The 27828-nt window shown below is 44.2% G+C and overlaps 1 protein-coding gene across 1 annotated transcript in view; it reads left to right on the top strand.

The window, feature by feature from the left end:
• The window catches only part of ARID2 (AT-rich interaction domain 2), a 581863-nt gene that overhangs the window by 239858 nt on the left and 314177 nt on the right, over nucleotides 1–27828 (top strand). The window contains exons 9-10 of the mRNA XM_030215750.1: nucleotides 17050–17146; nucleotides 17229–17438. Coding sequence (XP_030071610.1) covers nucleotides 17050–17146; nucleotides 17229–17438 — 307 coding nt within the window. The remainder of the gene's footprint in view (nucleotides 1–17049; nucleotides 17147–17228; nucleotides 17439–27828) is intronic.

The raw sequence follows: 27828 nt of genomic DNA on the forward strand, positions 1-27828 counted from the left end.
TGAGGGGGTGCCAGCATGGGTGGCTGTGGACACCGGTACTGCATATGGCACCGGTATCAGAGACCTCTCTGCAGGCTGAGGGCCCTGCAGGTCAGCATGCAGAGGCATGGCTGGTGCAAGCACCCCAGATTTCTATGCACTCTGTTGGATAAGCCCTGCCCATATACTCTTGGAGCATGGTCTGGATGCACTCATCGAGGGCCGACATCGGAAAGGCTGTAGTGTCGGATCAGAGACAGCCAACTAACTGTCGGGGTTGGTGCGGGTGGGTCCTGGCTGAATGGAGACCCCCTTGTCTACACCATCTTGATGGAGGAAGAGCGCTTTTCCTGGCACCGATGTTCATCTTAAAAGCGGAGGGGGAGTATCTGTGATTTATCGATCAAACTTGTAGTAGACGTAATCGACTCCATCACACACAAAGGGCTAGGATTCCACCTTCTAAAAATACAAGCACACTCTTCCACAGTGGACCATGTTCTGATAGTTCTATATTGACCTCCAGGACCCTGGAACAAAGTAGCAGACAATCTACAATCCTTCATAGTCCAAGTTTTATCACTGCACCCATCAACCGTAATCGTGGGTGATGTGAACATGCACCTAGAAGAAGAAAAGAGGTACAATCTCTAATAAATTTCCTTAAAGATCTAGACCTGAACCTAATAAGCAAGGTCCATCCCACAAGAACAGGCATCTTCTAGACACAATCTTTGTCATCACATTTATTGCACACAATTCAGAAAACATGGAAAACTTCACCCCTCATCTGGTCCAATCATATGCTACAAGAATTTGAAAACGTAGAAAATTACAAAGAGAAACAATCCTCACTAGAGGCAAAAAGCAAAGATACTTACCTGTAGCAAGTATTCTCCGAGGACAAGCAGGCTGCTTGTTCTCACTGATGGGTTGACGTCCTCGGCAGCCCCCTCCATCGGAAAGTTTACTAGCAAAGGCCTTTGCTAGTCCTCGCGCGCCCATGCGCACCGCGCATGCGCGGCCGTCTTCCCGCCTGAAACCGGCTCGAGCCGGCCAGTCTTCTTTCGTCCGCACTCGGTACGGTCGTGTTACGCCGTTCGTGCCCCAGAGAGTCGACCTCGCGCGTCCTTTTCGACGTGTTTTTGTCCTTTTTTTCCTTGAGAAAAGTTCGGGAAGCGCTCCGGTAGTATTCCGGAAGACCCTTTCGGGTTTTCTGCCCTTCCCGTATTTCTTAGTTTTTGCCCCGTAAGTTTTCTTTCGTTGTCGGGGTAGGCCTCTTTTGGCCTCGGTCGAGATTTTTCTCCCTCTAAATTTTGGTGCTTCAATTTTCGCCATTTCGGCTTTTGATTTTGCCGGCGTGATTTTTCCGCCCATGACATCGAAGCCTTCCAGCGGCTTCAAGAAGTGCACCCAGTGCGCCCGGGTAATCTCGCTCACTGATAGGCACTCTGCGTGTCTTCAGTGTCTAGGGGCCCAGCACCACCCTCAGAACTGCAGTCTGTGTTCCCTGTTACAAAGGCGGACTCAGGTAGCGAGATTAGCCCAGTGGAACGTTTTGTTCTCGGGCTCTTCGTCGGCATCGGAGGCATCGAGTGCATCGACGTCGTCAGCGTCCGGACCATCTTCCTTGGCTGCCGCTCCATCGACTGCATCGAGGCATCGGACCTCTGCATCGGCGCCGAGGCATCGGGCGACTGTATCGACGTCGGTGGTACCGAGACTTCGTCTGCTGATGTCGTCGGACGGAGGTGCATCGTCAGGAGTGCAGGTGAGGGCTGTCCATTCCCCTGCTGGTGGCGGTGAGCCTTCAGGTGGGTCTCCTCCTACCCTGAGGGCTCCTGCGGTACAGCCCCCCCGGGATCGACCCTCTTCGGTCTCGGCCCCGAGGAAGCGACGGATGGATTCTACGTCCTCCTCGTCGGTGCCGGGGAGCTCCGGTGACATGCTTCGGAAGAAGTCGAAGAAGCATCGACACCGGTCTCCTCCCCGCGTCGGCACCGAGAGCTCTGGGTCGCCGAGGGATTCGGCACCCAGCAGGCATCGGCACCGAGAGGACCGCTCACCCTCTGTTCAGGAGGTGTCGATGCGCTCCACTCTGGACAGCCCGGAACAGCCTCCTCGCCCGGAACAGGTTCTGGCGTCGACGCCTGCATCGACCTCTCAGCCTTTCTCTGCAGCCGCTCTAAACGAGAGCCTCCGGGCCGTTCTCCCAGAGATTCTGGGAGAGCTGTTGCGCCCTACCCCTCCGGTACCGGCGGTGCTTGCGCCTCCGGTACCGTCGAGCGTAGCGCCGGCTGGCCCATCGCCCAGGTTGAGGTCCCCGACGTCGGTACCGCGTGCGGTGCCGACCGCGGCCACCTCCCAGGAAGGCTCCCCGACTACGTCGGCGGAGGGAGCTTCGCCGATGCGGGTGAGGGAGTCTACCTCTTGACGCCCCCACCGTGGACGGGGTTCCACCGAGTCGAGCAGGGCGAGGTTGCAGACACAGGTCCGTGAACTTGTGTCTGACACCGAGGGTGAGGCCTCGTGGGAGGAAGAGGAGGACCCCAGATATTTCTCTGACGAGGAGTCTGAGGGTCTTCCTTCTGATCCTACTCCCTCTCCTGAAAGACAGCTTTCTCCTCCCGAGAGTCTGTCTTTTGCTTCCTTTGTCCGGGAGATGTCTACGGCCATCCCCTTCCCGGTGGTTGTGGAGGACGAGCCCAGGGCTGAAATGTTTGAGCTCCTGGACTATCCTTCTCCACCTAAGGAAGCGTCCACTGTTCCCTTGCACCATGTCCTGAAAAAGACATTGCTTGCGAACTGGACCAAGCCACTAAGTAATCCCCACATTCCCAAGAAGATCGAGTCCCAGTACTGGATCCATGGGGACCCAGAGCTGATGCGCACCCAGTTGCCTCATGACTCTGGAGTTGTGGATTTGGCCCTAAAGAAGGCTAAGAGTTCTAGGGAGCATGCTTCGGCGCCCCCGGGCAAAGACCCTAGAACCTTAGACTCCTTTGGGAGGAAGGCCTACCATTCTTCTATGCTCGTGGCCAAGATCCAGTCTTACCAGCTCTACACGAGCATACACATGCGGAACAATGTGCGGCAGTTGGCGGGCTTGGTTGATGCTCTTCCCCCTGAGCAAGCCAAGCCTTTTCAGGAGGTGGTCAGGCAGCTGAAGGCGTGCAGAAAATTCCTGGCCAGAGGAGTTTATGACACTTTTGATGTTGTGTCCAGGGCCGCTGCTCAAGGTGTGGTGATGCGCAGGCTCTCATGGCTGCGTGCCGCCGACCTGGAGAATAGACTCCAGCAGCGGATTGCGGACTCGCCTTGCCGTGCGGACAACATTTTTGGAGAAAAAGTCGAGCAGGTGGTAGAGTCTCTCCACCAGCGGGACACCGCATTCGACAAGTTCTCCCGCCGGCAGCCTTCAGCCTCTACCTCTACAGGTAGAAGATTTTTCGGGGGAAGGAAGACTGGTCCCTATGCTTCTGGTAAGCGTAGGTACAATCCTCCTTCCCGACAGCCTGCGGCCCAGGCTAAGCCCCAGCACGCTCGCTCTCGTCAGCAGCGTGCGCCTCAGCAAGGCCCCGCGGCTCCCCAGCAAGAGCAAGGGGCGAGCTTTTGACTGGCTCCAGCAGAGCATAGCCGACATCCAAGTGTCAGTGCCGGGTGACCTGCCGGTCGGGGGGAGGTTGAAAGCTTTTCACCAAAGGTGGCCTCTCATAACCTCCGACCAGTGGGTTCTGCAAATAGTCCGGCAAGGATACACCCTCAATTTGGCCTCAAAACCTCCAAATTGTCCACCGGGAGCTCAGTCTTACAGCTTCCAGCACAAGCAGGTACTTGCAGAGGAACTCTCCGCCCTTCTCAGCGCCAATGCGGTCGAGCCCGTGCCATCCGGGCAAGAAGGGCTGGGATTCTATTCCAGGTACTTCCTTGTGGAAAAGAAAACAGGGGGGATGCGTCCCATCCTAGACCTAAGGGCCCTGAACAAATATCTCGTAAAAGAAAACTTCAGGATGCTTTCCCTGGGCACCCTTCTCCCCATGATTCAGCAAAACGATTGGCTATGCTCTCTGGACTTGAAGGATGCCTACACACACATCCCGATACTGCCAGCTCACAGACAGTATCTGCGATTTCAGTTGGGCACACGCCACTTCCAGTACTGTGTGCTACCCTTTGGGCTCGCCTCTGCTCCCAGGGTGTTCACGAAGTGCCTAGCTGTGGTAGCAGCGGCACTTCGCAGGCTGGGGGTGCACGTGTTCCCATATCTCGACGATTGGCTGGTGAAGAACACATCCGAGGCAGGAGCCCTGCAGTCCATGCAGATGACTATTCACCTCCTGGAGCTACTGGGGTTTGTGATAAATTACCCAAAGTCCCATCTTCTCCCAGTGCAGAAACTCGAATTCATAGGAGCTCTGCTGGATTCTCGGACTGCTCGCGCCTATCTCCCAGAGGCGAGAGCCAACAACTTGTTGTCCCTCGTCTCGCGGGTGCGTGCGTCCCAGCAGATCACAGCTCGGCAGATGTTGAGATTGCTGGGCCACATGGCCTCCACAGTTCATGTGACTCCCATGGCCCGCCTTCACATGCGATCTGCTCAATGGACCCTAGCCTCCCAGTGGTATCAGGCCGCTGGGGGACTAGAGGACGCGATCCACCTGTCCACGAGTTTTCTCAAATCCCTGTATTGGTGGACGATTTGCTCCAATTTGACTCTGGGACGTCCCTTCCAAATTCCTCAGCCGCAAAAAGTGCTGACCACGGATGCGTCTCTCCTGGGATGGGGAGCTCATGTCGATGGGCTTCACACCCAAGGAAGTTGGTCCCTCCAAGAACGCGATCTACAGATCAATCTTCTGGAGTTGCGAGCGATCTGGAACGCTCTGAAGGCTTTCAGAGATCGGCTGTCCCACCAAATTATCCAAATTCAGACAGACAACCAGGTTGCCATGTACTATGTCAACAAGCAGGGGGGCACCGGATCTCGCCCCCTGTGTCAGGAAGCCGTCAGCATGTGGCTCTGGGCTCGCCGTCTCGGCATGGTGCTCCAAGCCACATATCTGGCAGGCGTAAACAACAGTCTGGCCGACAGGTTGAGCAGGATTATGCAACCTCACGAGTGGTCGCTCAGTTCCAGGGTAGTGCGACAGATCTTCCAAGCGTGGGGCACCCCCTTGGTGGATCTCTTCGCATCTCGAGCGAACCACAATGTCCCTCAGTTCTGTTCCAGGCTTCAGGCCTCCGGCAGACTAGCATCGGATGCCTTCCTCCTGGATTGGGGGGAGGGCCTGCTGTATGCTTATCCTCCCATCCCTCTGGTGGGGAAGACTTTGTTGAAACTCAAGCAAGACCGAGGCACCATGATTCTGATTGCTCCTTTTTGGCCGCGTGAGATCTGGTTCCCCCTTCTTCTGGAGTTATCCTCCGAAGAACCGTGGAGATTGGAGTGTTTTCCGACCCTCATCACACAGGACGAGGGGGCGCTTCTGCATCTTAACCTCCAGTCTCTGGCTCTCACGGCCTGGATGTTGAGGGCGTAGACTTTGCCTCTTTGGGTCTGTCAGAGGGTGTCTCCCGCATCTTGCTTGCTTCCAGGAAAGACTCCACTAAGAGAAGTTACTTCTTCCATTGGAGGAGGTTTGCCGTCTGGTGTGACAGCAAGGCCCTAGATCCTCGCTCTTGTCCTACACAGACCCTGCTTGAATACCTTCTGCACTTGTCTGAGTCTGGCCTCAAGACCAACTCTGTAAGAGTTCACCTTAGTGCAATCAGTGCATACCATTACCGTGTGGAAGGTAAGCCGATCTCAGGACAGCCTTAGTTGTTCGCTTCATGAGAGGTTTGCTTTTGTCAAAGCCCCCTGTCAAGCCTCCTACAGTGTCATGGGATTTCAATGTCGTTCTCACCCAGCTGATGAAACCTCCTTTTGAGCCACTGAATTCCTGCCATCTGAAGTACTTTACCTGGAAGGTCATTTTCTTGGTGGCAGTTACTTCAGCTCGTAGAGTCAGTGAGCTTCAGGCCCTGGTAGCCCAGGCCCCTTACACCAAATTTCATCATAACAGAGTAGTCCTCCGCACTCACCCTAAGTTTTTGCCAAAGGTGGTGTCGGAGTTCCATCTGAACCAGTCAATTGTCTTGCCAACATTCTTTCCCCGTCCTCATTCCTGCCCTGCTGAACGTCAGCTGCACACATTGGACTGCAAAAGAGCATTGGCCTTCTACCTGGAGCGGACACAGCCCCACAGACAGTCCGCCCAATTGTTTGTTTCTTTTGATCCCAATAGGAGGGGAGTGGCTGTAGGGAAACGCACCATATCCAATTGGCTAGCAGATTGCATTTCCTTCACTTACGCCCAGGCGGGGCTGGCTCTTGAGGGTCATGTCACGGCTCATAATGTTAGAGCCATGGCTGCGTCGGTAGCCCACTTGAAGTCAGCCTCCATTGAAGAAATTTGCAAAGCTGCGACGTGGTCATCTGTCCACACATTCACATCTCATTACTGCCTGCAGCAGGATACCCGACGCGACAGTCGGTTCGGGCAGTCAGTTCTTCAGAACCTGTTTGGGCTTTAGGATCCAACTCCACCCCCCGAGGGCCCTGTTTGTTCTGTTCCAGGCTGCACTCTCAGTTAGTTGGTAAATTTTTTAGGTCAATCTCAGTTATGTCCTCGCCGTTGCGAGGCCCAATTGACCATGGTTGTTGTTTTGAGTGAGCCTGGGGGCTAGGGATACCCCCATCAGTGAGAACAAGCAGCCTGCTTGTCCTCGGAGAAAGCGAATGCTACATACCTGTAGAAGGTATTCTCCGAGGACAGCAGGCTGATTGTTCTCACAAACCCGCCCGCCTCCCCTTTGGAGTTGAGTCTTCCCTTGAAGTGTATTGTTTTGCTACATACTGGACTGGCCGGCTCGAGCCGGTTTCGGGCGGGAAGACGGCCGCGCATGCGCGGTGCGCATGGGCGCGCGAGGACTAGCAAAGGCCTTTGCTAGTAAACTTTCCGATGGAGGGGGCTGCCGAGGACGTCAACCCATCAGTGAGAACAATCAGCCTGCTGTCCTCGGAGAATACCTTCTACAGGTATGTAGCATTCGCTTTCTCTAAGGACAGTAGGCCTTGTATTCTCACAGTTGGGTAATGCGGTGTTGCGTTGCCTGATCCGGAGCTTATAACAAGCTTAACAGAGCTTTGTGGAGCGCAAGACATGCTACCCAATGCTTGCGCGAGTGCCTTCCCACTCGTCACGAGAGCATGGTTACCACAGTTAAATACTAAAGCATAAAAAAAATGAAAAAAATAGGAGACAATTCCAAAGGGAGGTGGGAGGATTTGTGAGAATATAAGGCCTGCTGTACTCTGAGAATACCTGCTACAGATAGCAACTTCTCTGAGGACAAGCAGGCCATTAAAGTTCTCACAATTGGGGTATCCTTACCGTCAAGCCTCACCAAAAGCAACAAACATTGGTCAATTGGGCCTGGCAACGTTGAGAACATAACTCAGATTAACCTGACATTCTGCCCTTTCGAACATCACTTCCTTTTTTTGGGGCACAGCCAGCAGCCACGTGTATGGAGAGTCCAAGTTTCTGGAGTGAAGCAAGTTGGCAGCAGCAAGAGTGGTGTGAGTAGAGATGTTTCTTACCTCTCGGCTTTCCAACCCGGAATGGGGAAGAAAAGAAATGGGTTTCTGGAATGGCTAAGGGCAGACCTGTGGAGCCAGCGGTGATCAACCTTATTCTTGTCTTCATCACAGTCCAGCATCTGGAAAGGCAGACCCCCTACCCCTGGCCTTGGAAACATCTTTGTGACCCGAAAAATGCAGAGTGCTGCTTTGAGTGCAAATCGAGAAACTGCTCACAGGAAGGGTTCAAGTACCCTGGGTGAGTCATCAGTGGTGTCTCTCCTGAAGATAGATTACAACAGGAGCCTGAAACTGTGAGTTTTGTGGATTTTTCCAAACACAGAGATTATTTGGAATCCTACAGAAAATAGATTACATCAGGAGCCTGAAACAGTGAGTTTTTTTTTTCCAAACACAGAGATTGTAGTGTATTAATGGAATAAGGGTCCCAAAGGTGCTGGGAAACCTCAAGTTGTTACATTAGAATTTTTATGGCTGGCAGTTGATAATTTGGGCAAAATACTCTCTGGTAAATTTCAGTTGGTGGAGGATGAAGTTGTAAAGCTATCAGCTGACTCTTCCGAACAAACTGTAATTGTGTCTGATTAGGGTAAGAGACTTGACTGTATAGAATTAGAAACTGAGAAATCTGAATCCTTAGTTAGGGGAAGGGAAAGAAACTTGATATAATTTGATAATACAAAGGAAGATAGAACTATGGAAAAATGATCTAAGAACAAGAACTTATGTTTTATCAGTTTTCTAAGGAAAGTTAGTACATCAATTTGTTTTATGAAAAAATGAATATTTCATTTGACTGCCTTCCGAAGTTGAACAAGGTATTCTACATTTCATTTCCAACAAAGACAGGAACTAGTAATAACTCAGTTGGTGTTGATTTTATCTAAAAATTTAAATGCATCAGGACATTCTGTTGATACAGTGATAGCAATGTTTGAATCAGGTTCTATGAATTAATATTTTGAAACTGTTATAAGAACAGGAAGAAAGTTTTTGGATTTTCAAATTTGGGTCTTCCCAGATGTAGCTAGAGCCTCTCAGAAAAGTTGCAAACAAGTTTTGCTGCTTTGTTGGGCTATCTAGTTGGGAGCCCATTTCCTTTTATTGTTTTGTTGCAGATGTATTATTTGGTTTGAGAATTTAAATATGTGCTTTTTGATCCTTCTCAATTGATATCTTAGCAACAAGAATGTCGGGTTAGTAACTCTGAGTAGTACATCAGGCTATTTACTCTATTGTTCCACTCTTTTTTAAGGAGAAAGGAGGCTGTAAACAAATTGCTGTATGCATTGTTACCTTTGTTGTGTGAAATTCACCCTCTTTTCTTTTTCTCTCTCTCTCCTGTAGTGGACTTTTCAGAAGGTGGTTATATATTTCTGGTTATTTCTTGATTTAAAATGTTACTTTTTATATTATTACATGTAGACCTACTGTTTTTCAAGTGTTTTCACTTGTTTAAAGTTTTTGTTTAAATTGCTTAAAAATATATATTTTTAAAGTTAAAAAGCAGCAGTCCCAGCACAGACCCCTGAGGACCTCCACTATTTACCTTTCTCCATTGAGAATATTGACCATGTAATCTTACTCTGTTTTCTATTTTTAATCCACAGTAGGAGACTGCCTCCTATCCTGTGACTTTCAGATTTCCTCAGGAGTCGTTCATGAATTACTTTTATCAAATGCCTTCTGAAAATCCAAGTACAGAATATCAACTGGCTCACCTTCATCCACATGTTTCTGAGCAGACTAGATGGACCATGCTGATCTTTGCTATCATTTACTAAGTTACTATGTTTGTTCATCCCTTCAATGAAATGTGACAGATTTGTGAGGCAAGATTTCCCTTGGCTAAATCCATGTTGGCTTTGTTCAGTTATCCATGCCTAATATAGCAGACGGGTGGCCCTGTTTCACTATCTTGCTGCTTCAGGGAAGTTACCAGACTCCTCTGCAGTCTTCACATACTCTAGAGAGTCAATACCACCCCGATGGTCTCAAATTGGCCATAGGTTTCTGTGGTCTTGCTTTCTCCACTTAATTTTTGGGCAGTCAGATGCTGTGGATAAGCCATAACATGTTCCTATCCAGCTGAGTTTTTGTTTTGATTTTCTGGGTAATTGAAATCATCCATTGTTGTTGTGTTACCCAGTTTAACTTCCCTAATATCTGCTAATATTTCTATATCTATCAATTTTATTCAAGACTGCCTTTAACATGTAACAGTATCTGTCCACCAATATCCACATTATCATTGCAATATAATTTGTACCCTGGTATTAGTGTCCCATTGGTTATCTTTCTTCTACCAGGTCTCAGAGATGCATATTATATCATTCTTTTTATTTAATGTAACGTATTCTAACTCTCCTATCTTATTTTTTAGGCTTCCAGCGTTTGAATAAACACTTCAAACAGTGTTTTTTTTTTTTTTTTAATTCCTATTAACACCTTGCTCAGCATTTAGCAGTTATAATTTGCAGTTTTTCAAGTCTGTCCTTTATTTCAAGGCACCTGGGTCTATATGGCCTTTATTGCAGTCTCACTATTGTGATGCTCTATCTCCCTTGTTTTGGTGATATCTTTCAAAGATACCTCACTCCAAACCATGTATATTTGAGTGACTATCCACCTTGCGATAGCTACTCTATCTCCTTTTTAAATGTTGATGCCAGCAGTGTGGTTCTACCCTGGTTAAGGCGGAGCCCATCCTTCCAGAGTAGGCTTCCCCCTTTCCTAGAATGTTGCCAAGTTCCTAGCAAATCTAACCCCCCCCCCCCCCCCCCCCCTTCTCTGTGCATCGTCATCTCATCCACACATTGAGATTTCAGAAATCTGCATGTCTTTTATCCTGTGTGTGGAATGGGGAGCACTTCTGAATATTCTACCCTGGAGGTTCTAGATTTTAGCTTTTTAACCAAGAGCCTACATTTGGGTTCCAGAAGCTCCCTCCCACATTTCCTTGTGTCGCTGCTACCCACACTTTCTAAATTCTTATCTAGGTGACACTTGAGGTCCACCACCGTCATACCAGGTTCTCACCTCCACCAGCCACCCAAATATCTACATACCTAATGATTCGATCTCCAAGTAAAATGCCCCTGGAGAAACATTCTCTGAGAGAATGTTGCATCCCCTGGAGGGCAGGTCCTGGCTACAGAATAATTTCATGCCTCTCTAAGGTGATGCTCTCCCTTCAAGTGACCTTTCTCCTCCATGGCAGCCCAGAGTTTGCCAGACTGGAGGTGGGACTTCTCTACTATGTACCACCAAGACTCCACCAGTCCAGTTTTCAAACTGTAAAATAGCAAGTGTTATACAAACACTGTAGGTCTCAGGAACAACTTCCAGAAAAGTTTTAAAAAATGGAGGAAGAAAAACCTCAAAACCCCATCTTGAGTATATTTATAAGACTCCAGACTAAAAGGATGTTGATTTCATTGTGTGGAAAAACCTTCTCTACCATCAACAAAACTTTAAATTTTCATTTGCGATTTTTACAAAAACATTCTAAGACAATTTTTAAGTAACCACACTTTCCTTTACAGAAACTTTTTTTCTATTTCAAAACAAAGAACTGAAAAAATGGCAGTCACTTGTCTTGATCCCACTGATGGTGGCCAGTGTTTCACTTGTATCTGCATCAGGAAAAACAGGACCAAACATCTTCAAAAGCACAAAATATTATAAACTTATATATTCTGCCCTTATAGCAAAGCGCCATATTTTGTTGCAATGGATCTCTCCCACCCCTCCTACTTTGACGCAATGGAAGAATCTTATGTATGAATTCCTTACCATGGAGTGTCTTACAACAGAGGAGGGTGGTGTGAAAGACCAAAAACATTTTGTTACTCTTTAGACTCCATACTTACAGGTTTCAGTTAGGTTTCGTTCTGCTTTTATTAATACTTGGAACATACAGTTTAAGTACTACTTCCAGTTTGTTGTTCAATGGGGGAGTATCTCTGAATTCTTCTCTAAGGCAGAGGGAGGGAGGTATGGGGCACATTTGAAAAGATTGTCATTACTCCACTGATTCTTCATGATTCTTCTGGATGTGTATTTTCTATTGAAATTGTATTCTTTGAATGTGTGTGATGACAATAAACATTTGATATATAAACATATATTACAAATATTTAAACCTTCAAACAGGCAAAACCTTATAGAATTTACTAGTGTCAAATGCTCATTGGCTCTGCAAAGATGGCTACCATTGTTCAGACTTCCTTTTTAATTTGGCAGATGTCATCAAAAGCCTTCAAACCATTCATAAAATTTAAATTGAAATGTCATATATACAATTACTATAAATAATATTTTTAGAGAATATTTAGAAAAACATTGGCGAACTTGGAAATATTAAAATAAGAAAAAATGCCATTCAATTTGTGCATTAAGCCTTGTTTATTCCTCAGGTTTGAGATGATAAATCCGTTCTTGTACATGGCACAGCAGAGCAGACTTCTTGTTGGAACCATACTTAAAAACAGGAATGTGGTCAATCACACAGCGTCTTAATGAAGAAAGTAAATGTCCTTGTGAAATACAATGCTGTACAATGGGCTCTTCTAATTTTTGACACATAATACAACTCCTATGTTCATTCGTTCTTTGCTTGAACTGCCTTGTATTTTGTCCCACAAAGTTTTGGGAAAGGATAAATGATGACAAAAACTGCGAACTCTGTGGTGTAGGTAGTCTCACACTTCAGCTTAAAAGTATAACCCATAATTAGATGCAGACACTGTCCATATCGTTCCAGTGTTAAATCACATATTTTGCATTTGCCACATTTACTATGTTTGCCAGCATCCAGTGGTATATTTAAATTTAAACTATAATCTGCTGGACATATTTCTTTAATGTTGCAATTCCTACTATATGCTGTCCTCAAATCTTTCATTTGAAAAACCTCATGTATTTTCATAAGTTCCCAATGTCTTTTCAAAACTGACAGTTTTGCCAATGCCAGCAGTATATCTGAGGACACAAGTTGGTGTTCAATCTCATCCAGGAGCTGGAGGTTGGAACAAAAGACCTCTGTCAAGATACCTGGCTCTCTTAAAGGCATTTTTAACCACTCTCTCAGGATATTCCCTTTGCAACAGCCGAGATTTTAATGTGCAAGCCTGCAACTTGGAACTCCCTCATATCAGAACAGTTCCTCCTATAATGCAGGAATTGAGAAAAAGGTAGGCTCCGTTTTAACACTGGTGGTTGGAAACTATTGAAATCAAAAATGGTGTTCTGAACAGTCTCCTTTTCATAAATAGTGGTTTCAAAAGCTTCTCTGGATTTCTTAACTCCATTTTTTGAAATTTTTTCTGAAAGTTGTTCCTTGGAACTGCAGTGTTTGTATAGCACTTTCTATTTTACAGTTTGAAAGCTGGACTGGTGAAGTCTTGGTGGTTAATGGTATTTGTGGCTTCACAGCCCTTGATTTATTTCTAACTTCTCTATGTCCCTGTAAGCCTCCTCTGTATACCTGTCTGCCTCAGCTCCTCCAAGTCTACTACTCTAGCCTCCAGTTATCAGATCTGTTCCCTGAGTGCTAGGAGCTGTTTTCACCGAGTACCCACACAAGACCTCTCACCAACTGGGAGATAATGAAACATGTGACAGTGCAAAAGATTGGAGAATCCCCATCTCGCTGCTGGACTGCTGCATGTATCTTATTATTGGTGATTTGTTAATTAAGTTGCTAATAGAGTAGGTGTATGTAAACTGAAGTCTTGCATTCACTAGTTACTTGGTTTCCTATGATGTCCCCAGCCTTCCTATCCTTGAATTTGGCTTTTTATCAGCCAGAAATTGGAATCCCTTCCTAATTGGGAACTGCTTTGCTACATCCCACAATTTCTGCACTGATCTGGTATGGACACTAAGGAAGGAGAAATTTTCACCTGATTATTATTTTTTTTTCCTTTAGTCCTTACCAGACCAGTACAGTCCAGAAATCCTCCTTCAGTATGTGCTGCTTCTATTTTCTTATTTTTCATTTTGAACTACTTTTTACAATGTCGTTAATGTCTCAATGGATTTTTGGGCAACTCGTGACCCCGATGGAGAACTGTGGATCAGTTGAGTACAACAGTACCTTCTTGATTAATCTATGGCTGAGTGCATCTTTCGACCGAAACTGTGAATATGAGCACAAAAATACTGTGCATTCTAAGGCTGCACAGTACCTTTAAGGGAAATTACACAGAACTGCTTTGTTTCTCTGTCTCCATTCGCTGGTCGACGAACATAACCCACAAGTTCTGGATGGTCTGGTAGGACTAAAAGGAAATAAAGGCATAATTTCTCCTGCTAATTGCTAGTGCACAAAAGTAAGCCAAAAGGAGACAGCAGTTCAGGTGAGCTTGCTTTTTCTTAAATATGTCACTAACGGCCAGAGAAGAGGTATCCTGATACATAAGAAAATATTCTGCATGATCATTAAACCAGGTATACACCATAAATAGAAACTTCACAAAGTAGAAAATAGCCTGAAATCACAAAACGCCTAGCCACCCGCCTGGGGTTACCTCATGGCCACTTTAGAAGGTCTATCCCCAGCACAGCTCAGGTCCGCCTGCACCTGCTGTTTATGCTGTACACTAGCACCCTCCTCTCACCAACTGGGTCACAGCTGCCTCTGGGCAAGTCTCCCGCTCTCAAATTATCCCCAGTGATTTCTAGATTACTGGGACCACACTCCCAGTGGTCCCACAGTTCCCAGAAACCACTCACAGACCCAACACATATACCACCAGGATTCTTTATCAGTCCAGACAGGTAGAACAAAAGTGTTTATTCTCAGAACTTGGAACAGTGGACAAAAAATAAAGGTGAAAATAGCAAACAGTAACAAGTAACTGAAAAATGGATTAATTAGAAAACTAAACATTTGCATACTTCCTAGAAAGTACGTGGAGAGATCAGGACATATATCTGTTCACAGATCTTCAGCAAAAGAGATCTCTCTCTCTCCCAGGCCGAAACTGAATTCAAGACCAGTAAAGTCCAAATGAGATGAGCTCCTGGGCCATTCAGAGACAAGTCAACAAGATTTCAAATACATACTGCTTCTTGTTTGTGTCAAACCAAAGAAAAAAACACTTGGTTCTCTTTTACAGCAAAGAAACACCACCTGCTGGCCAAATAGGAGAAATACATGTCAGACCATAATCAATGCAGGAAAATGTCCAATACATTTTACAGGCTTAAAACACACTGTTTCTTCGCTATAAGAAAATATTCTGCATGATCACTAAACCAGGTATACACCATAAACAGAAACTTCACAAAATAGAAAATAGCCTGATTGCTAAGGTAATAATAGATGGTTAGCATAAATTTATAGAGACAAAATTTGATAGACAAAAACCCCAAAACTTTAATATGAGAGCCAAGGTTGTCATCTAACAAAAAGGATGCCCCTTTTAATGATATGGTCAGCTAAGGACGAATTTCCCCTACAGCAGTGGTTCCCAAACCTGGTCCTGGAGGCATCCCTGCCAGTCAGGTTTTCAGGATATCCACAATGAATATTCATGAAAGAGATTCACATGCACTACCTCCACTGCATGCAAATCTCTCTCATGAATACTCAATATCCTGAAAATCTGACTGGCTAGGGTGCTTCCAAGACCAGGTTTGAGAACCACTGCCCTACATTGATGATGTTCTCTGTGGATCAACATGACAAGTGTAACTGTATAAATTCTCTGTGTGTGTATATATATATATATGTATATATATATGTGTGTGTGTGTGTGTGTAATCAGACATATATACATTCTTTCTCTCCCCCCCCCCCTCAGCCCTAGTCAAATCAGTCATAACATTCTCCTCCTACCTGTCACTTCCCCCTCTGCGCACCTTCTCTAGGGGCTCAATGCCGGCAACACCGTAACATGTTTTTGTTCTCTTCTGGCAAATGTTTGGCTCTCAGTGAGTTTGAGCCACACATTACCTCAACTTTTGTGGTGTTCAGGCACTGCTTGGCTCAAACTCGCTAAACACTGCACATTCTAAAACAGCAGCAAAAAAGTCTCCGGAGAAGGTGGAGGGAGAGTATCTGTTAGGGGCAGAGTGTCAACAAGATGCAGGGTTGATAGGAGCTGCCATGGGCACTCATATAAGAACTTAATTGCCTGGATTTGGAAAATTAATAAAATTGCATGTGGGACACAGAGGTGCTATGTTCTTCTTTACTAGAAGTGATCAGATTATTAAAACACTTAGGACCCTGTTTACTAAAGTGCGGTAGTGTTTTTAGCACGTGCACAACAGCGCACGCTAACTGTGTAGGCGCCCATACTAACGCACCTCTAGCGCAGCTTAGTAAGCAGGGCCCTTAGTGGCATAAAGGAAATAGAACTTGAAAGTACACACATTAAGGGTTGGTTGTTAAATTCAAATTGGAAGTCTCCCTGATATCGTATATTCTAGGGTTTGTGAAGATTTTGTCAAAAGTATCTATCTCGGAACAGTTAACAATGAATTGTAAATGGGAAAGGCCTAGAAAACTGAACATATGTGATTTACGGTTTTAAAATTGCAAAACCTTCTTGTGTGCAAATGACTGTTTTCGAGCAATAATCATGAAAATACAAAAATAAAATCTAAACAGTCAACTTGACTATATTAATCTGGCAACACAGTGGAACAAATTATTGTATAAGTAGTTAGATAACAAGATTTTAAGAAAAAACATGAATTTGTGCAAAAAAATCATGCTAAACGTATTTATTGCGACAAAGTAATAACCTTGAAGATAGAAATAGAAGATGTCATAAACCTTGAGTTCGATAAGGCTGTTGCATGTCTCTCAGGAGACACATAAATGAACTAGAAATACATGGTTGAGAATTGAGATCCAACAAATATGAGAAAAAGCTGTCTACAAAACATTCTGAGTATAAACACTGGTTTAAGATTAAGTGGGATATACCATAAGGTTAATCTTAATAATTTAACAGTTTAGTGTATTCATTATTAATTTGGATGATGGATTAGAGAATACGCTTAAACGTCACCATGAAAAATGCAAGGTATTTTAATTAGCAAGGAAAGATCAAATTCATAAATATAAAAGGACTGACTGGGTATCAGTAATGTTGCAGAAAAAGATCTGGAGATTATAGACAAAACTGAATATGAATGAGCAATGAAGGGCATCTGTAAATAGATGAAAAAGTAAATACCTTTATTAAAGATTTTTAAGAGTTTGTTAGTGAAGCATCTGTCTTGGATTGTTTAGACAGTTGATCTTGTCTGAAAGGTTAGAGAGTTTCTTGAGGTCCCTTATCACCTTGTCTTCTCATTATCTATTATATGGGTACTTCTTTCAAGTTTGTATTGTGCTGAAAATACCAAGATAGCTGTGTGACAAACATTTGTTTCACTAATTAAATTTCTTCATTTTATTTTAGCTTCAGTTGGATCCTGTTGATTTCAAAGCTACTCATCTAATATTTCATACCATAACAAAATGTCTAATGTCAAGGGATAGATTCTTGAAAATGAGGGGTAAGATTTTCTGACCATTCTGTAGTACTTTTGTCAGTGTAAATGTCTTAGTAGTTTATTAAAATGAACTGTTTGTTTCTAGCCATGGAAATCTTGGGAAATCTGTGTAAAGCTGAAGATAACGGGGTATTAATTTGCGAGTATGTGGATCAGGAATCCTACAGGGAAATAATTTGTCATCTCACTTTACCTGATGTGCTGCTGGTAATCTCTACTCTTGAGGTGCTGTACATGCTTGCAGAGCTGGGAGATGTGACCTGCATGAAAATTGCTAATGTCGACAAAAGCATAGGTAAGATGGAGCAAAAAATAAAAGGCCAACTTTTATTTGCACAGAAGTAGTTCAGGTAAATTGTAAGATTTGATTTCATAATAAAAGTGATTTCCTTATCCTGATAGACCAGTCCAAATAAGCGGGTTATATCCCCCAGCCAGTAGATTGAGGCAGAGAAATTTGAGGTTTCAGTGACATTATCGCCTGGAACTTGCCAGTATTTCTTTGCCTACAGGATAGACTGCTGCTGCAGCTTTTGGGGATATAGGTCTGACTCACCGGGCCACAGTCTTCTGCCTGTGGTGTTGCAGTTGAATCTACTTGGCCAGTGGAATCTCATGGGGTTGGATCACATTCCTTCCCCCAGTAGTGACCAGTGGAGTCCATTCCCTTCCACAGCTGCAAGTTCTGGCCTACAGGCCTTTGCTCTGGGTGGCTGGCTGCTATAGGTTTGCTGGGCAGCTGCCAACAGGGATAAGTTAATGGCAGGAGTGTTCTTTTGGTTCCACAGATCTAATGGAGTAGTGGGAGGTTTGTGCCTCTCTGGTGTCTTGAGACCCAGTCTTAGCCCACAGGTTGTGGCTTCATATTTCTGGGCTAGCAATGGTCCCATGGGGCCTGTGCTTGTAGGATGAGTGTCCTTAATTCCCACCCTACCACCCTCTGGGTTTCGCAGCCAAGGGGAGAGGATTATATTGAATTTTGTGAGAGCTTCTCCATAGGAGTTTGCCTGGAGAGCTGTCAGTAAAATTCATTAAATGGTGGCGTGGAGAATTAAGCTAGTGTTTAGAGCACCAGTCTGAAAATAAAGAAAACCATGTTCAAATCCCACTGCTGCACCTTGTGACCCTAGGAAAGTCAGTTAATCATCCATTTCCTGAGGTACAGAGTTAGATTGCAGGCCCTCTGGGGGCAGGGAAATACCTACTGTACCTCAATATAAACTTACCTTAAGATATTACTGACAAAGATGTGAGCTAAAAAAAATCCAAGTAATTTAATTTAAAAAAGCAGAGAGTTACATGATACTGTGAGCAACGAAGGCTGTTTTTACCCCGAGTTGCTCAGTGGCTCCCCCCATCCACCACCACCTCCTTTTCTAATGCAGATTTTGAAACTGCTGACCCTTGTAGCAGCCATAAGACAAAAGCACTGAGAAGATTGCAAAGAAAAGTCAGAAAAAGGACAAGGACCGGGGGAAACAGATGACAAGATGGTGGAGTCATTACCAAGTACACTGTGGCCAACAGAATCACTAACAGCAGAACTTACCGCGTCTGTAGTACAGGCATTGGACTCTTGTTTCACACAGCTATCAGAGCAAATCGCTGGTATGCAACAGTTGATAATGGATATCTCTAAATGAACTGGAGAATTGGAAGGCAGAGTATTGGGCCTGGAAGATAGCGCACAGGCCTCCACAGAGGAGGTTGCCAACCTCACTAAGCTGGAGCGAATGCATGTGGACAAGCTGGAAGATTTGGAGAATCATTCGAAGAGGAAAAAACTTGTTTTTTGGGTTTTCTAGAGACAATCCTGGAACACCATCATCTCGCAATATTAGAAAATTGGATCTCAACTATTTTTAAGCAGGTTGTTGCCACGGATCCTATTTGCCTGGAGCAGACTCATCGTTTGGGCCGAAGGCATGAGGGAGATCCACATCCGTGGCCAATTATTGCAAATTTCTTAATTATCTGCAAAAACTGGAGTTAACTGTGGCAATACAAATGATGGGATGATGTGAAATATGATGATAGTCCCGTTCCCATCTTTCAGGCAGTGTTTGTGATGGAGCTGCAGAAGACCTTCACTACCTTATGCTTCAAACTGAGTGAATAAAAATGGATATAAAGCGGGGGAAAATAATCTGATTACACTTCCATTGGTACACTTCTGTCATATTAGTTTTGATGTTAAACACTTTAGGTCTTACTTGGCTTGTTCTGGTGATAGGTCTCAGATCATGGGGAAGATTTTCAGGTGACCTCTTGGAACATAACATTCAGGCCCATGTGAGGGCTGAGTACATGGGGATGTCCTTGAAAAGCAGATATTTTCTGCTTATATTTTTAGAACAAAAAGTGAGGAGAGTGAGTGAGGATACCAAAAAATATTTATTCACATGAAAAATAAAAATTAATTTTTAATTTTTATTTTTCATGTGAATAAATATTTTTTGGTATCCTCATTCACTCTCCTCACTTTTTGTTTTATATCTCACGGTTCCGTGAGGGTTTTTACCTCCTTTTTTGTTTTTATATTTTTAGAACCCCAGATCAGATGAGTATACATACTATTCAAATTCTTTCCTGGAATGTTTCTGAAATTGCATCTTCAGTCAAACGGAGTAAAATATTCAGATTGTTAAAACTTCACAGAGGTGATATTGCATGTCTACAAGAGATGAAATTGACAGACCCAGAGCACCAAAACTTTGTGAAGGTTGGTTGGGAGAGATTTATTACTCGTCCACCACCCATAGAAGAGGTGGTGTGGTGGTCTTGATCCATAAAAATTTGCCAGGTCAAATTAAACTTAAGACTCTTATGGCAGGTATTTATTGCTCAGAGTTAAACTGCAAGACAAAGAATTTTATCTTTTGGTGGTTTATGCATCTAATATATCTGAACATGCATTTTTCAAAAAAATAGTATAATTTTGTATGCCAGACATGTCAATTCCATTGTTAGAGATTTCAGTCAGGTTATGATTGCTGGTAACTTTAAACACAGAAAAGGACTTTGAGAAGGTGGACTGGCGTTACCTATTTCAAGTTCTACACTACATAAATCAATTTTTTACACTTTCAAAAAGACATAGAGTAAGGGACACTCAAGTTACATGGTACTACTTAAAAAATATTTCCTCCTGTTCATTTTAAAACAAGTAGTTAAGCTCTGGAACTCGTTGCCAGAGGATGTGGTATCAGTGGTTAGTGTATCTGAGTTAAAAAAAAAAAGGTTTGAATAAGTTCTTGGAGAAAAAGTCCATTGTCTGCTATTGAGGTAGACATGGGGAAAGCCATTGCTTATCTCAGGGATTAGTAGCATGAATCTTGCTACTATTTGGGATTTTGTCAGGTACTTGTGACCTGAATTGGTCACTGCTGGAAGCAAGATACTGGGCTAGATGGACTATTGGTCTGACCCAGTACAACTATTCTTATGTTTTATATACATTTGGGTTTTAGCAGGCTATCCAAGTATCTAATATAATAAAACGCACCGTGAACGTTCTAATGAGGACAACGTTCTGAAGCCATCTGACGTCACTCCCTGGCTGTAGGGTTCGTGGCGTTCGTGGTGTGAAGCCACCCAGCCGTCTCTGCTCCGCCCTCGCGTCAAACGTCATGATGTCGAGGGCGGAAACAAAAACAGACAAATCCGGCAGCGTCAGGGAAGGAGGCGGCGCTCCCATCGTCTCCAGCCTTCCCTTCGCTGTGTTCCGCCTTCTTCTGACGTCATCCTTGACGTCAGAAGAAGGCGGAACACAGCGAAGGAAAGGCTGGAGACGTCGGGAGCGCCGCCTCCTTCCCTGACGCTGCGCTGCCGGAACCGCCACGGAGGTAAATTTAGAAAGAAGAAGAAGAAAAAAAAATAGAAATAGGGGAGAGAGAAGAGAATGGGCAGTAAAGTTGAACAATGGGAGCGGGAGGGCAGGGGAGAAACGACAGCATGGATGCGAAGTGGGGGGGCATGGATGCGAAGGGGGGGAGAAGAGGGCGGGCCAGGCTGGGATATGGGAGAGAGAGGAGCATGGATGCGAGGGGGGGTCATGGAAGGGAGAGAGGGGACTTGCTGGAAAAGGATGAATGGAGGCGGCAGGGGACAGAGGAGAATGGATGGGCATGGATTGGGAGGGCAGGGCTCAGGGAGAGAGGGGAGTTGCTGGAAAGGGATGAATGGAGGGGGTAGGGGACAGAGGAGCATGGATGGGCATGGATTGGGAGGGCAGGGCTCAGGGAGAGAGGAATTGCTGGATAGGGATGAATGGAGGGGACAGATGGGCATGGATGGATATGGATTGCAGGGCAGGGCTCAGGGAGAGAGGGGATTGCTGGATAGGGATGAATGGAGGGGATGGATGGATATGGATTGCAGGGCAGGGCTCAGGGAGAGAGGGGAATTGCTGGATAGGGATGAATGGAGGGGACAGGTGACAGACGGGCATGGATTGGGAGGGCAGGGCTCACACTCTCTCATATACAATGTCTTTCTGACTCTGACTCTCACACACTCTGTCTCACACTGTATCACATTCACACTCTATGTGCCACACAGTCACTCACACACTCGCTTGGTCTCATACACTCACTCTCACAGAGAATCTGTGTCTCACACACACTCTCTCTCTCGCCCACACACACACACTCTCTCTCACACTGTGTCTAACATACACACTTGCACACACTCACATTCTCACACACACACTCTCTCACAAACACACTCACACCCAGACTCTCTCTCTCACACACACACACACTCACACTTTCACTCTGACTCTCAAACAGTCACTCTCACATACACTCTCCCAAACATACACACTCCGAGGAAAACCTTGCTAGCGCCCGTTTCATTTGTGTCAGAAACGGGCCTTTTTTACTAGTTGTTTAATAATCCTACAGTGGCAGTGATAGTTATTGGATACAAAATAGAACTGCTCCCAGTTTTGAGGGGCACCTTTATTGCAAATGATATTGAGGAATGAGGACATAGACAGTATCCAGGTTGATTCCTCCACATTGAAAGTTTTGGTTTTTGCTGATAACATTGTTTGGATTTTATCAACACCACAGGCCTCACTGAATAGATTGTGTTATAGATTAATTTTTGTTCAGGATTCACTCTCAATCTGCAAAAATTTGTAGTATTACCCATTCAAGCAGAGGTTAGAAGAGATTGGTTGGGAGAATTTTCCCTGACATGGGCGATTGGATCCATTAAATACTTGGACATAATTATTCCCCAGGATCTTACATTATTTTATTCTCAGAACATAAAACCACTTTTGTAGTCAACTAATAAAAAATTTTACTTTTCCCCTTTCACATTTAGGTAAAATAGCTCTGTACACATGATTATAGTATCTCAGTGGTTGTATATATTTCAGATATTGCCCCTTACACTTTTAATAAAAACTGACAGATATTTGACAAAGATATTACATGTATAATTCTGGAATGGGAAGAGGGCTAGACTTTCCTTGGCCCAAGTGACCTTGCCCAGGGAAAAGGGAGGATTGGGTTTGCTCAGTATTAAGTTGTTTTCCTTGGTGTGCAATATGCATCATTTCAGTGATTGCTGATGTATTATCTACTTGTGCCCATTTATGTGCCACTTGGGCTACAGCTTTATTTCAGTATTTCGGTATTCAACTTCCAGCTAATCCTAAAGATCTTTATCACTATAATATTACCTTTTCATTACAACGTACACAACAACTACAAGTTTGGACTTCCCTTCCAGTTTTCTTATACAGTAGAATTAGTCTTTATTGTATGGCCTTATTTTCAAGATGACTTTCAGACTATTTCGAAAGAGAAGGGCGCCCATCTTCTGACACAAATTGGGAGATGGGCATCCTTCTCTCAAGGTCGCCCAAATCGGCCTAATCGAAAGCTGATTTTGGGCGTCCTCACCTGCTTTCCATCACGGGGACGACCAAAGTTCACGGGGGCGTGTCGGCAGCGTAGCAAAGGTGGGACTGGGGTGTGCTTAAGAGATGGGCGTCCTCGGCCAATAATAGAAAAAAGAAGGGTGTCCCTGACGAGCACTTGGCTGACTTTACTTGGTCCATTTTTTTCTTGCGACCAAGCCGTAAAACGGTGCCCGAACTGACCAGATGACCACCAGAGGGAATCGGGAATGACCTCCCCCTACTCCCCCAGTGGTCACCAACCTCCTCCCATCCTTAAAAAAAAAACTTTAAAAGATTTTTTTGCCATCTTCTATGCCAGCCTCAAATGTCATACCCAGCTCCATGACAGCAGTATGCAGGTCCCTGGAGCAGTTTTAGTGGGTGCAATGCACTTCAGGCAGGTGGACCCTGGCCCATCCCCCCCCCCCCCCCCCCACCTGTTACACTTGTGGTGGTAAATGTGAGCCCTTCGAAACCCACCACAAATCCACTGTACCCACATGTAGGTGCCTCCCTTCACCCCTTAGGGCTATGGTAGTGGTGTACAGTTGTGGGGAGTGGGTTTGGGGGGGCTCAACATACAAAGTAAGTAAGCTATGCACCTGGGAGCAATTTGTGAAGTCTACTGCAGTGCCCCCTAGGGTGCCCGGTTGGTGCCCTGGCATGTGAGGGGGACCAGTGCACTACGAATGCTGGCTCCTCCCATGGCCAAATGGCTTGGATTTGGTTGTTTCTGAGATGGGCGTCCTCGGTTTCCATTATCGCTGAAAACCAGGGATGACCATCTCTAAGGTCGACCTAAATGTTGAGATTTGGGCGTCCCCGACTGTATTATCGAAACGAAAGATGGACGCCCATCTTGTTTCAATAATACGGGTTTCCCCCACCCCTTCACGGAGCCGTCATGTGAGGATGGCCCCAGGAAAACTTGGGCGCCCCGTTTGATTATGCCCCTCTTTGTCTTGCCAACAGAACAAGAAATATAGATATCCTATTGTCTCTGGTATCTTGATATGTATATATCCGCTACTGGAACCAGGATCACTGCTACCTATACAAAAAATACTTCAATATCTCCTATTTTACTGCCATTCATTTTTCTATTTTTTTACAGAGTACATTCAGATTTACCCCCTCTCCTAGACAGTCAGATGTACTGCTGTCTGGTGGTATAGCACTTCTTTCATCGGGTTACTCTTTTAAGTTTTTTGTTTTTTTTTTGTATCCAAAACCACAAAAGTGCTATTAATATAGTATCTTTCTCGATACTTTATAGTGTTTCAACCAGCACCACAAATCATTAAATGTTACAAGAATGGCGTACTTATTCCAGTCACAATGCACTTATCTTTTCTTTTTGCTGCCTCGCTGGAAATGAGGGTATAATTGTGAATGTCCAACCGCCTTCCCCTGAAACCGCCCGACTCTGCGGGTTTCAAGTACTTTCTTCAGGGACTAGAGTTAAGGCTGTCTTTCACATCTTCTTCTCTTGTAAATAATACTGCGAGGCGCGCCTTACGTTTGTTATTATAGCTTATATAGGCGCCTGTCTTAAAGCCTCACACTGGAAGTGTCTTTAATGATGTCACTACAAGAAAAAACTTTATGTAAAAGGATTTTCTATACACACTTTATAAAAGCCTTTGAACTCAAACAAGTAAAAAAAAATTCCAAAAAACTCAAAAAACTTGTAAACTTTATACAAATGAATAGAAATCAAATAGTATTCCATTCAATGCTGTCATTTAGTCCTTTAGGGCTAATAGTTTGTAATTTAAAAATCCACCATTGTTCCTGACGGGCTAAAACTGCTGCCCAGTCGGTTCCCATGGGAGACTCTGGAACATGATCTATTATGAACCATCGTAGATCAATAAATCTGTGTTGAAATTGCTCACAATGAGCCACCATGGGAGCAGTGACACTGTTTGTTGCCAAGCGACTCTTATGTTCTGTCAATTGAATTTTCATCCGCCTGATGGTACGCCCTACATAATATAATGGCAAGGGCATATTATTATATAAACTACAAAAGATGACAAGCACGTAGTATTGTCGCGTAGTTTATATGTCTGTTGCGTTGCCCTATGTGTCCACTCTTTCATAGTTGTGGTTTGAATACAAAATTGGCATTCACCACAAGGCTGATGTGATCCTTCTCATGTGGAATGAATCTCCTGAACCATAGTGGTGTATACTAAATGGTCTCTTAATTGCGTCCCCGTGTGTAAGCAATACGTGGTTCCTGTGAAAAAATTGGATGAAAAGTAAGAACTTGCCAATGTCTATATATTAATCGAGCCACCTATGGGGCCAGAGTGGAAAATCCCAAAACACAGACCATTTTATTCATTTGTTCTTTGGGTTTATCTACTAACAGTAGAGAACATTGGGCGTACCCACGCATCCAAAGTAGCCTGTTGTTTAAATGCGCCATCTGTCGAACATATTCTACGTAAACGTAGAAATTGTCCAATGGGCAAAGACCATTTTAGTCTGTGAGGATGATGACTATTAAATAATAAGGTATTTCGGTCAGTAGGTTTGTGATATACAGTAGTGTGTAATCCTCCATTTTCTTTATAGATCCAATTGTCAAGAAAAGCAATTTGTTTTACATTCCTGGTCATAGTAAATCTTAAACATGGATCTCTACTATTTATCCAGTCCAAAAATTGGGATAATTGCTGTTCAGTTGATAGCCAAATAAAGAAAATATCATCTATAAACAGATACCAGTGGGCAATATCAGTAAACCAATGGGAATTATACAGGTGTTTTTCTTCAAACTCATTGACATATAAATTTGCCACACTGGGAGCAGCTGCTGTGCCCATTGCAACACCCTTCATTTGCAGGAAAAATAGAGAGTCAAACTTAAAGTAATTATTTTTCAACACTAACTGTGCTAACGCTGACAAAAAAGTTGATGGTATTCTCTCGTCTGTAGATCATTTTCCTAATGTCTGTTCCACAGTGGTCAAGGCTGATTTCTGGGGAATATTAGAATATAATGATTCAATATCTAAGGTAACCAACCATGCCTGTGGAGACACTTCCTCTATTTCCGACAGTTGCCTGAAAAAATGGGCCTTATCATTGATATATGATCTAGCTGTTTTCACAAACGGTTGCAAAAAATAATCAAAAAATTTGGATAATGGTTCCAATATCATGCCACTAAGATACACAATGGGATTCCCTGGGGGATTGTTATAGTCCTTGTGAATTTTGGGCACAGTATAAAATACTGGACTTCTTGCATTTATAGCTTTTAAAAAATGGGACTCTGCTTTTGTCAAATAACCCACTCTCACAGCTTCTTCCACAGTGTTCGCAGTAGTAGTCTGGAGCGCCTTACTCGGATCTTCAAATAATGGTTGATAATACCTATTATCTATTATTTGGCGATGCACCTCTGTGATGTGAGACTCCCTATCTTGGACTGCAATAGAACCTCCCTTGTCAGCTGAGCATATAACAATGGTTGGATCCTCAGACAGTACTTGCAAAGCATTACGTTCTCCTCTAGAAAAGTTAACATATTGTTTTTTGTGACCCCTGTTAATTCAGTAAGGTTCTAAATTGTTTAAGTCTCTCAATACTAAAGCTTTAAACATAGCTATATGGGGGTCCATAGGACCAGGAGGGACCCACCAGGATCTAGGGCGAAAAACAGATGTGTCCCCCGTATGTTCCTCTTGTTGGGAAAAAAATAGCTTGACTTGTAAATTCCGAAAAATACGTGCCAGATCTACCCTTGTGGAAAAAGCGTTGTGTTGTACTGTGGGTACAAAAGATAATCCCCATTCCAAAACTTGCATTTGAATGGAAGTAAGTTGTTTCTGTGAAATGTTTATTACATTTGATTTCGAAGATGACTGGACCTGGTTACTGGTCCCTGCCCTCCTAAAAAAGAAGTCACAACAGATGGTGTAATCAAACTATGTTGCGCAGGTTGAAAGGATCCCTGAACAATACTAGGGCTTATATGTGATGTCAGACCCTGAGGTAATAGCACTGATACTGATGCACCCAGACAAGGTTGAACAGGCATTGTTGAGGGAGCATATGATTGTTGTTGGTACTGCAAATATTGAGGGAAATGCTGCTGATATTCCTGAAAGCCTCTAAGCTGTCCCCCTCGGGTTCGGTAACGTCCACCTCTGCCTCTACACTGACCGCGTGTCTTCTGGCCACTGTCTGAGCTGTCATCCGAACTAGAGAAAGCCTCAGGAATTATGTTCTGTCCGACATCCTGAGAGGGGATCTGTTTGGCATTGAGCCAAGTATACGGACCAGCCGCATAATCCTGTTGTTCATGATGAAATGTTTTAAGTTTATTTTGTTTAAAGAATAGTAATTCTGGTATAACGAAGATAATTCCTCACTCAATTGTTCTTCTGGTTTAAATGTCTTATCAGGTGTTGAAGGTAACATCTGCAATTGGGTGATAACCCCGTCTGTTGTAACTTGTAATTCTTTTATTGTTTCCTGAGCAGTTTCTGCCTCTTTGTCTTGCAGCATGTTCCAGTCTGGTTGTTGCGTAAAGAACTGTAATTATTTTTTTAAATTTATTTATTTATTGATATTTTAACATTTTTTACAAGTTAAACACTTGCAAGAGTAAACACAGCTCGAATAGGAACTAAATCCAAAAAGGCATAATACAGAAATAATAACAGAAAAAAAGTTAGCTTCCTTAGACCACAAATAGTAGGGAGGCATGGCAGAATTTAGGGAGTCATCTTAAATATCATTAGAGCAT

This window comes from Microcaecilia unicolor, chromosome 10 (genome assembly GCF_901765095.1).
Source record: "Microcaecilia unicolor chromosome 10, aMicUni1.1, whole genome shotgun sequence".
In the NCBI taxonomy this organism is placed as follows: domain Eukaryota; kingdom Metazoa; phylum Chordata; class Amphibia; order Gymnophiona; family Siphonopidae; genus Microcaecilia; species Microcaecilia unicolor.